Source organism: Oratosquilla oratoria, chromosome 25, assembly GCF_046742065.1.
Source record: "Oratosquilla oratoria isolate Oo_2021 chromosome 25, ASM4674206v1, whole genome shotgun sequence".
Lineage (NCBI taxonomy): Eukaryota > Metazoa > Arthropoda > Malacostraca > Stomatopoda > Squillidae > Oratosquilla > Oratosquilla oratoria.
In genome coordinates this window covers 31,647,293-31,665,169 of record NC_134801.1, presented here as the reverse complement: position 1 = coordinate 31,665,169, position 17,877 = coordinate 31,647,293, and the positions used below count along the sequence as shown (strand labels likewise).

At 44.0% G+C, this 17,877-nt stretch overlaps 1 protein-coding gene across 14 annotated transcripts in view; it reads right to left on the bottom strand.

The window, feature by feature from the left end:
• The window catches only part of Vps13D (vacuolar protein sorting 13D), a 250,150-nt gene that overhangs the window by 131,372 nt on the left and 100,901 nt on the right, over nucleotides 1-17,877 (bottom strand). For 13 of the 14 annotated variants that reach the window (XM_076208559.1, XM_076208564.1, XM_076208569.1 and 10 more), the window contains 6 exons: nucleotides 17,122-17,749; nucleotides 6,733-6,893; nucleotides 5,397-5,640; nucleotides 5,172-5,277; nucleotides 3,129-3,259; nucleotides 2,755-2,772 (listed from right to left, as the gene is read on the bottom strand). In XM_076208559.1, coding sequence (XP_076064674.1) covers nucleotides 2,755-2,772; nucleotides 3,129-3,259; nucleotides 5,172-5,277; nucleotides 5,397-5,640; nucleotides 6,733-6,893; nucleotides 17,122-17,749 — 1,288 coding nt within the window. The remainder of the gene's footprint in view (nucleotides 1-2,754; nucleotides 2,773-3,128; nucleotides 3,260-5,171; nucleotides 5,278-5,396; nucleotides 5,641-6,732; nucleotides 6,894-17,121; nucleotides 17,750-17,877) is intronic. The other variant, XM_076208562.1, reaches the window with a different exon arrangement.

Genomic DNA, 17,877 nt, shown 5'->3' with positions numbered 1-17,877 from the left:
TTTTTCACCCCTGTTCTCCTCCTCACCTCCTCATTTCTCACTCTATCCAGCCTAGTAACCCCCACCATACTTCTCAGACACCTCATCTCAAACACATTCAAACTCCTTCTCTCTTCTTCTCTTATGTTCCACGTTTCTGCCCCATACAGTGCTGTTGGCACAATCACTCCTTCATACAGTCTCCTCTTCGCATCCATTCCTAAATGTCTATTCCTCATTACACATACATATACCAAGGCTTTTTTCCCCTTACCAGGGGGGTAGCCAAAAAGGACAAGGCACAAAAACACTCCCACCCATTTAATCCCCGAAAACACTCCACACCCCTCCACCCTCCATCCCATCTTAGCACCTCCTAGATGACGGGTCATCCCTGCACCCTGTCCACTGCCCTGGGTCAGAAGCAGTGTCGCAGGACACAGCACATCCACAGCAAGGCCGCTTCATTAAATCGGCGACCCCCCCTCTCCGTTCCCCCATATAAAGGAGAGGACGGGGAGAAATCCCTTCGGGCTGCGTCAAAAAATTTTTGCTCACACACACTACCTCACCCCCATTCCCCCGTCCAATCCACCTCATGCATCACAACATTTTCCATATACAACCATTCTCCATTCACCCGTCTTCTGTCCTCTCCCATTCTTCCTCAACAGACATTCCCCTCTTCCCAAAAGCCCCCTTCACCCCATCCATCCATCTCATCCTAGGACGTCCCCTCATGTTCACTCCCTCCACATCTGCCTTCCATACCTCCTTTACTAGTCTTTCTTCACTCATTCTTTCCATGTGTCCAAACCATCCTAATACTCTTTCATCCACCCTATCTCCCAGCTCCCTTTCCACCCCTGTTCTCCTCCTCACTTCCTCATTTCTCACTCTATCCAGCCTAGTAACCCCCATCATACTTCTCAGACACTTCATCTCAAACACATTCAAGTTCCTTCTCTCTTCCTCTCTCATGTTCCATGTTTCTGCTCCATACAGTGCTGTTGGCACAATCACTCCTTCATACAGTCTCCTCTTAGCATCCATTCCCAGATTCCTATTCCTCATTACACTTTTTAAACCTTGTACATGGGAAAAAGCCACTGGTATATATGTATGCAGTCTGTTGCCCCCAGGTTTCTCTTAAAGGAAACTCCTGGCTCCTAGCACCTCCACATCAGGGCCAGATAACCAAAGCTGGTTTACACCCACCACTTCATTACATGATGACCCTCCCCCACTAATCAACCCAAGAATTTACAGAGCAACCAAGAAATACTTTCAGGATGCATCAATTCATCATCCTTTATCTCAGACATTAATGATCCCACAGTAAAAGTAAATTAAAAACTGAAAATACTTAAAATTGTAGAAAGCACAGTATTTGGTCAACAAAAAGAAATAAAGTAATCCTTTCCACATTCTTACTAATTGAGCCACAGTGTTCAGATTGGGGGATGTATGGATATCCATACATATACATATACCAATGGCCTTTTCCTCCCTTACAAGGGAGTAAGCCAAAGTCAAAGGCATAAATCCACTCTCATCCATTTCATCCCCACTGACTCCACTCCCATTCACCACCCCTCTCTTCATCTTTTGTTGGGTCCTCCTGGATGATGAGTCATATGGATATGCAATCTAAAATTATCTCCCTTCCCACTAGTCCCCACTCCAGTGATAAGTTTTCATTTTTGAAGGAGTAAAAGTGGTATGCAATATACATAAATCACATTTGGTTAATGGTAGTTCATATAACAGCAGTTTGGATATGGGAAGGATTAATGTAATTATCACTGGATATAAACAACTTATAGAAATTATACCTAGCTACAGATAAGAACATGTTTCAATTCTTTCATGGATCAATCTTTTCATAACATTGAATATGGTAGAGGGAACATAAATGGACCTATAGAATATTGAGTTCACTGGTAGTTTGTTTGGTTTTAGAATGGGGACTGTGTGTGTACTTTTCTAGGTTGCTGGGATGCCATTATCCACTTTGGTACAATGACGTCTATGTAGGTGTCATGAGGCATGAGTGGGTACATGAGGATGCAGGCATCGGCGTCTTGATTATGTATATTTTTTGTAGTTTTACATGAGTTACCCCCTGATTCTGTGAACTGGTTTAATTACATTTTCTGTGCTTATTATTACTCAGAGTAAAAGATAACAATAAATACAGCAAAGACTTTATATTTTATAATGCAAGTAGTGTGATGCAAATTACATATGGCAGACAATGCTACATGTGAGAATAGGGTGGTGGTGGGGGGGGGGGTGTTGTTCAACTGCCTCCTGGCCTGGAATATTTCAGTTTTTTAACTTCCACATTTTCTGGTAACTACCCTGAGGTTATGGCCCTGATCTATGAAGGCTTTCATTGTTATGGGGGTCTGGGGTTTCTGGTGGTGATCTGATATCCTGTCTGGTTTTTCTGTGTGAATTTTTCAAGCATCTTGATAATTTTTCTGTGGCTTTGCTGGTAAAGGATAAATTAATTTCTCAAGATTTACTTTATTTTGTTGTTGTTAATTTTTTGTTTTCTGGTATTATGGGTTTGATACTTGTTCTGAAGAAATGATTGTTTATGAGCTGACCATACATTTAGATTTTAACTTAAAACTTACACTGCCAGATATTCACCTTTTGAAATCAGTGGGGGAGAGTGAGAGAGGCAGGGAGGGAAAGAGAAAGAGATAGAGAGAGAGAGAGAGAAAGAGAGAGAGAGAGAAAAAAACAGAAGATGAAGCTACTCACCTAAAGGATGCCCTGTGACTGGAAAAGTTATGAGAGAAAAAAGAAAAAAGACTGAATATTACTTGTCATCAAATGTATATAGCATGGCCTTGGCCAAGTAAAAATATGCTTTGACTTCTTGGAAAAAAAAAAAAAAAAAAAAAGTGGTGGTGGGGGCACCTCAAACTACCTTGCTTTGCTCCACAAGAACAATGGCACCATTCTTATCCTCTTACCATACATACATGAGGAAAGAAGTGGAGTGCTAGAAGTAGTAAAGGAAAATTTTAAGAAGACAAACAGGATGGAGGGATAGAAGAAGAAAAAAAGTTTAATTGAGCATAAAAATAAACAGGGTTGCCAAAAATAAACTATATTTAACAACTGGAACTTACTTTCTTTCTTACTAAATGGATTTTCTGGGTTGGAATGAATAAAGTTTTGGATCTCAGCCCACCAGTCTAAGATGGCCATGAGACGCATGTTGTTCAGCAGGATCGTAAATCTTGTTACATCTTTGGTAGACCTGCGGAAAATGCAATAAGAACTGAGAACATGTTCAACCATGAGACAAGGACATTCAACAAAAATGAGCACTTCATTAATACAATTCAATAAAAACTTGTAACTTTTAAAATGAACAGTATCTTAACAAATGCAAGATATTTGGTCATGAAAATATATTATAAACTAATATAATGTAAAACTTGTGTACCAAATCTTATGAAAGTAGGACTCAAATCCTGCCAAAACAGGTGCTTCAAAAATATATATGAAAATCAATCAAGATAACATAAAAAAAAAATTGGAGGTATGGTACATAAATGATAATCTTACAGAAGGAGGGTCGACGAGGTACCTGGGGATGGAGGAGGGGGTGGAGGAGGCAGCAGGTGGGCGAATGGAACACAAAATTGAGCACTGAGTAGTGGGAGTAAGGGAGGCAGGTGGGACACTGAAAAAGGTATGGGGTAAAGGAAGGAATATTTATAAAAAAATTGAGGAAACAGAAAAATTAAATATTGTCAAAAGTAAAAGTGAAGATGGTGAAGAGCAAAGTCCATATAGGTTTGTCATGTGGAGAAAGGTGCAGACACTGAAATTGTTAAGTGAAAGAATGTGAAACTAAAGAAATGGTGCTTCTCGAGTAAATGTGATATGGTGAGGCCCTAAGATTTGATCTCCATTGTTGGAGAACCACCGCCCTGAAGAATCTATTGACAGCCACCAGGCTGGTCCATGGTTAACTCAGGGAAAACACTCAGTAGAATTGTCTGAAATGGGTGAGCACTTGTCTAACTGTGATATACAGGAAAGGAGTTATGCTCACGGGGTCCCAATCTTATTTTCTTTTCAGTGATCAAACTTAGGCTTGAATTCATTTATGGTTTTGTATTTGAGTTCTTTTAGGCTAGTCCAGGAGTTGGCACATCTGTCAGAAGAACTGACTACAATCCTGTCACCTCTTTTCTTTCTTTTAATAATGGCAGGTCCAACATGTGAAAGTGTTAGGCCTGGGTTTAGTTTAGAGTTGAGGGAAGTAGGAGCTGAGCTGGCTGTTGTTTACAGAAGGCAAAGTACTTGTCGTTGAGTCTCAGGATAGATTGAAGCAGTTGGTGGTGGAGTTTGAAAGTGTGTAAAAAAAGTTGAAAACTGAGAGTAAATGTGGACAAAAGGTGATGAGATGTACAATGAGTAATGATGATGGCAGGTTGGAGGTGAGTTGAAAGGGTGAGAGACAGGAAGAAGAAAGCTTAAAGTATATCTGGGGTCAGATGTAGCAGTAAATGGAGAGGAGCCAAGATAAGAGGGAGGGAGGGGGGTGAATGTGAGTGGAGTATGTGGGGATGGAATGGGTGGGAGTGGATTGTATGCCTTTGTTTTTGGCTACCTCCCTTGTAAGGGGGAAAAAGCCATTGGTATATATATGTATGTTAACACAAGGTTGGACATTGGATCTTTAGGTTGAACCTGGACACACTGGATTCAAATTCAAATGGTATAAGAAGTTGTAGGTTTGAATATAACCCTCGTGTTACAAACAGCATAGTGACCTATAAAACCTACCAATATCCATTTTTGTGTCAGCTAGAGAATATTTTGTCAGCAATAACCAGCACTTTTAGTCTTGGAAAATATTACACCAGATAGGTGGAATCAGAGATGATAAAGGAGAGATTTAAAGAGGGTAAAGGAATTGAGAGATAGTACATGCATACATACATACTGTCTTGGTCAATCAGGATATCACTGAAGTCCTTAGATTTTCTATTACATACATAACATATGTACACAGTTAATAACCCCCACCCATACACATAAAGGGTCAACCCCAAGGAGATTAGCTCAGGTCTCTCACACATGGAGTGAGAGTACTTCCCAAGCCACCCAGGATTCCTAAGTAAATGATAACACTTCTACTATGTTATTTAACTTACCTATAATGGACTTCAGCCTGTAGCTGACTTTTGTTTTTGAAAGCTTTAGACGGAGTAGGCTGCAGAATGTTTGTGAACACATTTGATTTCTTGTTAACTGGAAAGCCTATAAACAAGAAGTACAAGTAACTCATCAGCATGTGTTATGTTTTCAAATGATATATAGAATATTAGGTAATCAAACTAAGCAATACTGTCTTTAATATCAACAGATCCAGCACTTACCTTCAAACCTAGTATCACTTATCAGTATCTCCTGGGACACTAAATCAACATCTTTTGAACCATCGGAGAAGCTCTCATAGATCAACCTTGATTTGATAAAGTTAACACAAGCTAGTGGTGAGGTCTTTTTACCAACAGAATTGGTTTCATTGTTGTCATTTAGGTTTTCAAGTTCCAAGGTAACATTATCCAAATCAAAGTGAATATTGAGTGATGTCCAAACCACAGATGTAGGGTATGTATCCTGTAATGTAAAAAATACTAATCGATCTATTGCCCCAGTTCTTTCAAGCAGGAGAGATGTATATAAATATAATTAATTCTAATGTTACTATACTTCCATCAGACCACCAATCCATCACAATCACCACAAGCATTACATATTAACCTACATACACCAATTACATGAGCAAATCATATAACAACCCCCTCCTCATCCACACAAAATAATTTAAGAAGCACTTGAAAAGAACATCCCTTTCGGCCATGTCATCCTTTTATCCATTCACTCCTGTCTTTTGCACTCCCTCTCCCCTGGTTGAGATACATTCCACATACATCAAAACCCCCCTTCACCTCATTCATTCACTTCATTCTTGGTTTTCCTCTGAAGCTCACTCTATCCACCATCTAACAATGACAGGTTTATGTAATTCTATCTGAAATACTTGGGGCAAAAAGTGTTTCAGATTTCTGATTTTTTTTCTTTTTCTAGATTTCATAATGACTAAATATTTGCATCTATATAATGGAACAGTTTGATGGAACTAATAAGTGGCATGTGTTCACTTGGTTGCTAACCAATCAAAACCATCAACACAATATCTTCAATATTTCTTCCATGAGTAATATATATGTAGGCCAATCCAGTGGCTGTTGCTAGTTACCTGGGAGACATGGGTCTTCTGGCAACAGACTGAGCAGTATCTAAATTTTTGAAGTATATCTTTCTTCTATTTGGAAAAAAAGATATATATATATATATATATATATATAGAGAGAGAGAGAGAGAGAGAGAGAGAGAGAGAGAGAGAGAGAGAGAGAGAGAGAGAGAGAGAGAGAGAGAGAGAGAGAGAGAGAGAGAGAGAGAGAGAGAGAATGTCAGAGAGAATCGTCTCCCTGCTGCCCATCTTCAAAAATTGTCAACACCTGGAGGTACAAGACACTTGGTCTCTGGGACAGGCTCAAGATCTCTCTCTTATCAATGTTAACATTACTTCATTTACCTTCATACAAAGAGAGTTGACAATCACATATGCCATTATGATTCTATTCAGCTGTGGGAAATCTCCACTCCTTACTATATCAACTTAGACAATACAGAAAGCTACAATACCTGTGAATCAGTCTGTGACTGATATGGGTAAAAGGGCATTGGAGGATTAGGTAGAGGTTCTCCAAGATTGTGGGCCAAGAGTCCACGAATGAGTTTGTACGATGAAGTGTCAATAGTGGCATGAACCTTAGACAGCATTCCATGGACGCTGATATCTGGAACTAAAATTGAATAGAAAAATTATTAGATAAAACAGTTCTATTAAAACATAAAAAAAGAAACAGACTATTTTTCAAAGAGTACATTTCATGGTTTGCTGTATAGTGTTCAATTTCATAATTTTATTTTAAGCCAGCCACTCTTTGTTCAGAGATATATTTGTTAGTAAACCTTAAACTTTGACTGTATCATTTCATCATTTTCCATGTAGTCATACAAAAAGGGAACATGTTTATCTCACCACCGTACCACTCCTATGAGCTTCATACAATACTTACAACAGGGTGGGTGTATGACCTGACTCATGAAAAAGGTTTTGGTATGTATGTATATAATATTTTACATACTAAAATATTCAATGATTTTTTGTATGGTAGATGACATTTTCATAAGCATGGACAGTAACAAAAAGAGAGTCAACAAATGATAGTGTCTGTTTCGGACATAATACAAAAAGATATTGCACCAAAGGCAACTGATGCATATATATGAAAAATGAGCTTAATGATACCATGACATTATATTGCTGTTCTTAAGCTTGCTGTATAGTCACTACCAAAATACATGTCACCTCTCCTACATCCATACATATCTGTACCAAGGGTTTATTCCTCCTTACAAGAAAGGTAGCCAAAGTCAAAAGGCATAATTCCACTCCCACTCCTTTCATCTCCACCCATTCCAACCCCCCTTTACCACCACTCCCCCTCTTCTTGACAAGTCATCCCTGCATCTTGCTCATCGCCTTGGGTCAGAAGCAGTGCAGCAAGACACAGCACATCCACAGCAAAGTTACTTCATATAATTGGTAGCCCCCCTCTCTATCCCATCATGTAGTAACAGGGAAGACAGGGAGAAATCCTTTCTTAATCTATATAAACATAATTTCCTTTAACATTGAGATGCAGAGGTATTAATAGTGAGCAAAATAAATGTGGAAAAAGAGAAACTATACTAGACAAAGCTGAGAGGAGTATGGGATGTAGTGGAGGATAAAGAAATGAATAGAGGGATCTAGGAATGAAGCAAATAGAATATTATATGAAGTATTGTGCCAACAATATAGTATGGGGCAGAGACTTGGAATTCAAAAGAAGCAGAAAGGAGAAGTTTAATTGTGTTTGACATAAATTGTCTGAGAAGTATGGTTAGGGTTACAAGGTTGGATAGAATGAGAAATGAGGAAATGAGGAGGAGAGCAGGGGTGGATAGGGAGTTGGCAGATACGGCTGATGAAAGATAATTTGGATAGTTTGGGCACATGGATAGAATGAATTAACAAATATTAGCAAAAAGAGTGTGGAAAGCCGAGATGGATGGAGTGAAGTTGAGGGGATGAGTGAAGATGAAATGGATGGATAAAGTGAAAGGGGTTTTGGGCAAAAGGGGAATATCTGTTGAGCAAGGAAGGGAGAAGGCATGGGATAGGTGTCAGTGGAGAATGGTTGTGTATGGATGATATTTTGACACAACCCAAAGGGACTTCATCCCATCTTTTTTATTTTCCACACAAGGGGATGAGAAGGGAAGGTTGCTGTGTAAGTGAAGCAGCCCTGCTGTGGATGTACTGTGTCTTACTGCATTGTTTCTGACCCATGCAGTGGGCAGGAGAAAGGAATGAATTTTCATCCAAGAGGAGCTAAGATGAGAGGGAAACAAAGGTGGTGGATGGGAGTGGATGCATGCCTTGACTGGCTACCTCCCTTATAAGGGGGCAGAAGCCCTTGGTATAGATAGAATAATGAGTATATTTCAAGGATGAAGTATCTAATTGTTCAAAAAAAGGGCAGGAGAGATGAGGAGGGAGGGCATAGGACAGTCATGGTGGGATGAAGAGGTGAGAGCGATGTTGGGAGAAAAGAAGCATATATATGAAGAAGGGGTGCAAAGAAGAAATCGGGAAGAATATGAGATGTACAGAAATATTACTGATAATAATAATTGCTTGCTGCTTCAAATTTTATGAGTGGTAAACCTGCAGCTGTACAGTGGCTGACAACAGTCCTTGGGCCACTTCTAAAGATCTCTCTGGAAAGAAACTTTGGAGTACTCTCTGTGTTGTATTGGTGTGGGACTGTTTTTATATAAAATAAAATAAGTAGGAGAAAAGGAGCAGTCATCAGTTGTTAACTCTCCATGTGTGAAAAGGTGTAAGAAATACAATTAAAGTTGCCAGGTTTCAATAGTGAAATCAGTCTCAAAGACGTCAGCCAAGGCAGGCCTCAACCCCCCACTATGGTGTCCAGTCACAGCAGTAACCTCCCCATTAAATAGTTTAAGCCCATGGGCCCAGGTGTGGCTCGATCTACTGTCCCCATGATTATATGGCCAGCACGCAACCTCTGTACTAGCCAGGAGTTGAAGATGATAAAGAGAGATCTTGGGCCCAGGCCAGAGGCTGAGTGTCAGTGAGCCCTGATGGAGGTGAGGGGTTAGGGGTTTTTGAAATGGGCAGCTTTGCTGTCCATCATGCAGGACCACCACATGCAGGCACCTGTCACTGGTCTGATGCACATATGTATTTTGTTGGCAAAGACCAGTGCTCCTGTCCTAAGGGACAATATTACACCAAAGAAGTGGAGTCATAAGGGTGGTAAAGGAGAGATTTATGGAGGGTAACAAAATGAAAGGAAGGCAGAAGTAGTTGAAAGAGATCAGCATTTTATTATGACTGGATAATAATCTCCAATCATAAAAGAATACTGTGCGACTAGTCCACTGGGATATCACTACAGTACCTATGATATTGATGACATAAAAGTTTATACCCTATATGGAGACAATGGTACAGAGGTGTCACATCTTATAATAGAGCAAACATCCATCAAAGCAAAAGATATATTTTTCACCTTACATTCAAAGCCCTCTATGAGGGGCACTGTCCTAGCCTTCCAGTAAGGGCGAGTTTGTGACGTTAAACCATATCATTATCATATCACATATATCATTTCCAGTAAATCCAAACCAAGTGCCTTTACATAAAGATCACGTGTTTCTGGGGGTGGGGAACTGCCTCACTTGACAAATGCATACCTCACTCAATTTACCAAAGTCTATTTGAAATATCTCATGACTCTTCAACTTCCCTCCTCTTCCACTATAACATGTAAGGCCTTAATTCTTTATGTGAATTAATACAACGACTCATCACAACAGCATATGAAATGTATGTATACATACATATACCAAAGGCTTTTTCCCCCTTACACGGGGGGTAGCCAAAAAGAAAAAGGCATAGAAATCACTCCCACCCATTTCATTTCCCATATGTTCCACTCCCCTCCACTCTCCTTCCTATCTTGGCACCTCCTGGTTGATGGGTCATCCCTGCATCCTGTCCACTGCCCTGGGTCAGAAGCAGTGTCGCAAGACACAGCACATCCACAGCAAGGCCGCTTCATAAATTCGGCGACCCCCTCTCTCCGTCCCCTCATGCAGAAAAGGAGAAGACGGGGAGAAATCCCTTCGGGCTGCGTAAATTTTTTTTCATACATATTTCCTCACCCCCCATCCCCCAACCACTCCCCCTCATGCATCACAGCCTCATTTATACACAACCCTTCTCCATTCACCCCTATCTTCTGTCCTCTCCTGTCCTTCCTCCACAGACATTCCTCTCTTTTGTAAAGCCCCTTTCACCCCATCCATCCATCTCATCCTAGGACGCCCCCTCATATTCACTCCTCCCACCTCCGCCTTCCACACTTCTTTTACTAATCTTTCTTCACTCATTCTTTCCATGTGTCCAAACCATCCTAATACTCTTTCATCAACCCTATCTCCCAGCTCCCTTTCCACCCCTGTTCTCCTTACCTCCTCATTTCTCACTCTATCTAGCCTAGTAACCCCTATCATACTTCTCAGACATTTCATCTCAAACACATTCAAACTCCTTCTCTCATCCTCTCTCATGTTCCATGTTTCTGCCCCGTACATTGCTGTTGGCACAATCACTCCTTCATATAACCTCCTCTTAGCATCCATTCCCAGATGTCTATTTCTCATTATACTTTTTAATCCACCAAGGCATTTACTCGCTTCTCTCAATCTACATTCTACCTCCACCCCCACTCCTCCCTTTCCTGTCACATTCGCACCCAAGTATCTAAAACTATCTACTTCTTCCAGCTTCTCACCCTTAATGCTCACTTCCAGCCTACTGTCACTCTCTCACCTTGTAGATCTTATCACCTTACTTTTGCCCACATTTATCTTCAGCTTCCTTCTTTCATACACCTTCTCAAACTCTGTCACTAACTTCCTCAATCCCTCCTCTGATCCTGCTACAAGCGCAGTGTCGTCAGCAAACAACAGCTGGTTCACCTCCCACTTTTCTCCATTTTCTTTATTCATCTCCAATCCCTGACCCACCCTTGCATTCACCTCTCGCACCACCCCATCCATGTAAAGATTGAACAGCCAGGGTGACATAACACATCCCTGACGAAGTCCCACCTTTACCTCAAACCATTCACTCTCTCCATTTCTCATCCTAACGCAAGCTCTACTACTCTCATAAAAACTTTTAACTGCTCTTAATAGCTTTCCTCCTATCCCATATATCTGCAAAACCTCTCACAGTGCCTTCCTGTCTACCCTGTCGTAAGCCTTTTCCAGATCCATAAAAGCCCAAAAACATCCTTCCCTTTTCCTATAGGTTTCTCACATATCTGCCTTACCACAAAAATGTAATATTCGCAGGAAAATTAATTTTTCCCTGATACAAACCTGAGGTACTCCTTACAATAGGATACCTTCGCGTAGCGCGAATATTTCTACTGCGAAATTAAAATCCTCACTCTGTGGGTCTGGGCAACGCTTATCCTCAGTAAGGGGCCCCATTGGGGCAAGGGGGGGGGGGCCCTTGCCCTCCACCACAAGTCTCGCACACTATAACCATTCTCTTCGCAGTAGTGACCGCGTTAACATCTCTCTACTATACATGTTTAGTTTTTATCGGTTTCCCCCTTAATGGGCCGATTCTCAGTCAAACTCCATTATTAGCGCGGCAGCGAACCGTTAATCACTCAACGGTTCTATGTTTACGTTTGGGGCGAAAATCAAGCAACCCGCTTCGATTGTCGCCAGCTCACTCCCAGGACGCTAAGGAGTTCGTCATCCTTCAATTTCATCGGGGTTTTCCCTACGCCATCCTGTGTCCTGGAATTATTAAGTGCTTCTCCATTTCCTGTATTATTCCCTTAACCGCCACCGGGTATCCTACCCTTCACTGTAAGTATGGAATCTGGTTCCAGTATTGTTGTGGTTCAAGATAAGTTGTGTGCCTTCGCCGAAGGGAGATACCTTTGTCTCACCCCCCTTACCGCCAGCCCAAGTGGATCCTCACATTTGGTGTTTTCAAGTGTATAGCTCTTAAGTGTTCACCTTCATCCCCATGTGAGACGTGCATTCAGTGAGATGATAGTCAGTGTTCCGTGTACTTTCATGTTCACAGGAAAGCACATGCAGGGGAAAAGGTGCGCAAGCATAGAAAATGGCTTCCCTCTTCACCCCCGAAAAACAAGAGAAGGCGGACTACGGCTTCAGAGGAGACGAGCAATTCTCTCCCTCCTCCACGGCGTAGTAGACAGGAAGCCAAGTTGTCCTATATTCCTTTAACCAGGACGGTTAGCGTAGATGGACATGCGCCTCAGGCCACCTCTAGCTACCGTTCCTGTACGAGATTTTTCCCGGATGAGGTCGCTTGCGGCTTGCCCTCGACCCATCCCGGAAACTCGACAGTCGCTCCTCCCAAGCGTAGTAGCCAGGAAGGTGGTACAACGTCCACTTCGAGTCATTCTCAGGCCAAGTTGTCCTCTTCCTTCAACCAGGACGGTTAGCGTAGACGGACATGCGCCTCAGGCCACCGCTAGCTACCGCTCCTGTATGACATTTTTCCCGGATGTGGTCGCTTGCGGCTTGCCCCCGACGCCGGCACAGACAAAGAACCCGGGTTCAAAGACAAAGAGCCCCTTAGTCTCTTCTACTCAGGAATCCCGCAGTACGCACAACACCCACCGTAGGAAGAGCCGGGTGATCAACGGTGACCTTTCCATGCCCTTTGCTCACAAGGACAGAGATCAGGGACGAGGTTCCAGACGCGGTGTTTCTCGCTGACCGGATAGGCGCCAGCTACGACGGCGACGACGTCCACAGTACGCGGGCAGGGAAGATGGCTTTCCCCCTCACCCGACACAAAGAGAAGGCATGTTACGTCGGCGGAGGACGCGGGCAGTTGTCTCCCCCCTCCTAAGCGTAGTAAACGGAAAGGTTGTACAATAGCCGCCCCGAGTCAGTCTCAGGCCAAATTGTCTCCTGTTCCTTCCCACAGGGTGGTTAGCTTCGACGGGCACGCGCCTCTGGCCCCCGCGAACCCCCCCGGGTACGAGCTTTTTCCCGGATGCGTCCGCCGGCCCCGCGACGCTGCCCGGCAGCTCCACCCCCCCCACGGACAAAGGAACCGAGTTCGGAGATTCGGAGCGCGTCAGCCTCTTCTCCTCCTCGGGTAACCCCCAGTCCACCTTCCACCCATCGTCAGACGAGCCGGGTCATCACCGGAACCCTTTCTATGCCCGGTGGGCAGGAAGCCCGAGATGTACCCACATGCGCGTTCGTCGTAGGTGACTCAGCTTCGTCCAGAGGAGGCAGTCTCCCCTTGGCGTCTCCCGGACCATCCGCACCCAGGCGGGACTCACCAAGCGGACATTCCCCGGACCTCCTCCCCACTCTCTGTTCACTCGTCACTACGTTGAAGGAACAGATGGAGGCCCAACGGGAATTTTTCCGCGCTTCTCAAGCGCGGTTCGTTCACCGCACGGAAGCTCGTGAGGAGTCACCGCCCCCAAGGGCCCCCCTCGACCATCTTCCACTTGCTCAGCCCCCCCCCTGAACCCATCAGTGACGAGGATGGTAGCGTGAGGTTCCTCTCTGCCCGTGCAGACCCCTCCTACGACGACGATGTCCACAGCGCCGTACGGGGGGGGGGGGCACGCTCCCTTTCCCCTCCCGTTTCCCAGTCGGAATCCTCGATGGTGGTCCCACCTTCCTTCTCGGACGTCCTCGCGAGGGTTCGGAGGGCGAATCGACTGGGCCCCCCGAAAGAAGAGGAAGCCACATTCGAGTCTGACATCTTCATGACGGCCAACTCTCAGAAAGCCCAGCCTCCTCCCCTCCACCTTCCATGGAGTACGCAGACGGCGAGAGCCATGGCCCAGGCCTCCGACGCTCTCGCAACAAGGACGACCGAGAAGGCGCGTTGGCTTCCGGTCCCATTGGAACACCAGAAGCGCTTCTACACCCCATCGGGGTTAACCCTCAGAGCAGCCTCGATCCCGGCAGTCATCTAGTTGTCTCCACTCAACAAGTTCCTTTCCCTGACGAAGTTCCGAATGGACACCCCAGAGTCCGTAAGGGCGTCTATCAGGGAAGGGGACTTCATGGTGTCGCTGGACCTCCAAGATGCCTATTTCCACATACCAGTGCATCCCTCCTCCAGGAAATTCCTCAGAATCACCCACAGGGGCAACACCTTCCACTTCCCCTGCCTCTGCTTTGGACTTTCCACAGCACCCCAAGTCTTCTCCAGTGTGTTCAACCTCGTTTCAGCGTGGTCCCACTCCAGGGGAATTCAACTACTCCGTTACTTGGATAACTGGCTGATCCTTGCACATTCCGCCCAGCTATGCCAAGAACACCTGAGAATGGTCCTAACCTTTGTCCTGAAATTGGGCACAGTAGTCAACCCGGAAAAGTCAGATTTCTTACAAGACAGAGAGTCACGTACCTGGGTATGGTCCTGGACTCCTCCCTAATGGAGTCCTTCCCAGTAGAAAAGGGGATCCAGAATCTCGCTTCTCTAGTTGCACAGGCACTATCGACCAGGTTCCTGACGGCGACACAATGCCAACTCCTGGGCCATATGGCCTCCATAGAGAAATTAATCCCCAGGAGTACACAAAGAATGCGACCACTACAGTGACTCCACAAGTCTCAGTGGGCCCCGCAAGAGGGAGAACCCCTACAACACATCTCCCTCACCGAAGAAGTCAAGGATTCTCTTCTCTGGTGGAAGGCCCATGCAACCTTCTCATGGGGATGCCCCTCGGCCCATCTCCCCCCGAAGTCCTCCTGTTCTCCGATGCCTCCAAGGAGGGCTGGGGAGCCCACCTCAACGACGATCACATCAGCGGTTCCTGGTCCACAGTCGAGCGGACAGCCCATATCAATTGGCTTGAGTTGAAAGCAGTACTCCTGGCTCTCCGTCACTTCAAGGATCAAGTCTCAGGAAAAGTAGTGGGCATAATGTCGGACAATTCCTCGGTAGTACCCTACCTGAACGAGCAAGGGGGGCACAGTCTCCCAGGAACTATGCCTTCTGATGGTGGACATCCTCAACCTAGCCAAGAATCTCCAGGTGTCACTCAAAGCCCGCTACATCCCGGGGAAGAGGAATCTCTGGGCGGACCACCTCGGCAGGAAGAATCAGATAATCAACACAGAATGGTCCCTCTATCGAGAGGTAGCGAACTTCATCCTCAGCAAATGGGGCTCCCCTCTAGTGGACCTTTTTGCAATGAGATGGAATCACCAACTCCCAATATATTTCAGCCCTTTCCCGGATCCTCTGGCAGCAGAAGACGCTCTTCTGCAAAGTTGGGACAACCTGGACTCCTACGCTTTCCCACCATTTCCCTTGCTCCAGAAGGTACTCCTGAGAGCAAGACACGCATCCTACCTTCGGATGACTTTGATCGCTCCTTGGTGGCCCGAAGCCCCATGGTTTCCAGACGCCCTCAAGCTAGCAGTAGAAGAGCCTCTGGCCCTTCAGGGAAGACCAGATCTTCTGTATCCACCCATCAACGGGCCTTGGCACAAGAACCCTTCAGCACTTAATCTTCACGCATTCAGACTATGGTCCGGATCCTCCTAAAGAAGGGTTTTCCCAGAGAAGTGGCAGAGGACATGTCCGCTCCTATTCGCTCTTCCTCAGCTAACCTTTATCAAGGGAAATGCAATGCCTTTGCAAAATGGTGCAACTCCAGGAAGTTAGTCCCAGATCGAGCCACCATTCCTGAGATCGCCTCCTTCCACTTCCTCAGGAAGTCCAAGAAGATCTCCCTCTCGGCAGTACAAGGCTACCTGTCCTAAAACCACACTGTTCCTCACCAATTACTCCCTCTGTTCCTCTCCTAACCCTCTCAATCAAGACCCTCCCATAAGCCTTCCCAACTACACTCAACAAGCTGATCCCTCTGTAACTACTACACTCACACTTGTCCCCCTTTCCTTTGTAAAGCGCAACTATACAGGCACTCCTCTAGTCCTCCGGCACTCTACCCTCTCTTAAACAAACATTAAATAACCCCACCAGCCAGTCCACCATCACTGTACCTCCTTTCTTCAGACATTCTGCATGGCATCCATCCAACCCAGGTGCCTTACCTGATCTCATCATCTTAACAGCTGCTTTCACTTCATCCTTCCCTATTTCTCCTCCATTTTCCTCACTCATCACTGTCATTTTCTTAGCGCTTCCCACTGCAACTACCTTTCCCTTCCTATCCTCCTTCACATTTAGCAACTCCCTAAAATACTCTGCCCACCTTCCTCTCACTGCCTTCTCTTCCATTATCATCTCTCCATCTGCACCTTTTACCTTTTCTTCTCTACTTGACTCGCCTCCTCTTCCTCTTTAAATTTCCTTCCAAAACATCTTTTTATTACTTTCAAAATTTTCTGTCATACTCTTTCCCCATTTCACATCTGCTTTCCTCTTTGCTTCCTTTATCTTATGCTTAACTTCATTTCTCTTTACTTTGTACCTCTCATACGATTCCCTCGTCCTAATTTGTAGCCAATCTATGAATGCCTGCTTCTTCTCTTTTACACCCTTCTTTGCTTCCTCATCCCACCACTCACTACCCTTCCTTCTATTTCCTCCTGCCCTCCTTGTTCCACACACCATCATGTATATATATATACACTTTTAATACAGCAAGATATGACAGCAACAAGAGCCTACAAAAATTTCCCATAATCTATTTGTTATAGCTAATTTTTGGTAAATTATTCTTACTTTTTTCTACTATAAAAAAGGAAATAAAAATGAATGAATGAATGAATAAATAACTAAATAGGATACATACATACATACATAGGATAATAAAATAGGATACATACATACATAGGACAATAAAAAATAAAATAAAACAAAACAAAATTACAACTTACCTGCCCTGCTTGTAAAGGTGTCTAAATTCCTTTCCACTTGTACTTTCAATGCACACTTGTCTTGCAGCAGGGAACTTCCTTTCCGTATTACTTTATATGAATTAAACAACCATTCAATACTCTCTCCTTCTCGTTTCAAAATCCTGTCCGAGTCTTTCCTCCGCAACTGAGATACTTTGGTTTGTGCTTGAGAAGCATGTTCAAAACTTTGGTTCCTTTTGTGTGAATATGACTTCCTTAACCTAACACTTGTGTAAATATCCATATTGACTAGATTGATATGCATAACGTCTAGTAAACATTTATGGCTAGTTTCTGGCACTCTAGTTCTCTGATCACTTTCCAAGTCTGAGTCACTTGTGTAAACACCATCTCTTTTTTTACTATGTGACCTGGATCTCATACCCAGACGATCACTACTGTGCATGAGTCGTTGCACTAAGTCCTGCCTCTGCACTTTGCTTATCGAGCCCTGTGAACCCATGAAGAGGAACTTGTTCACAATAGTCAAGGAGCCCAAGTCTGCAACTAACAAGACATCAGATCTTGATGACATTGGCAGGAATATCACTGGTGAGCCAGCAGAGATGTCCAAAGACACCCTTGAACTTCTTCTGTCATCAAAAACCTGAAACAAAAATAAAAAGTTTGATATATTTATTGGTGAACATGGAATCAAATCTAATTCCTTGATTTGTAACACCTTCAATACATCAACTTACATACATACATATACCAAAGGCTTTTTCCCCCTTA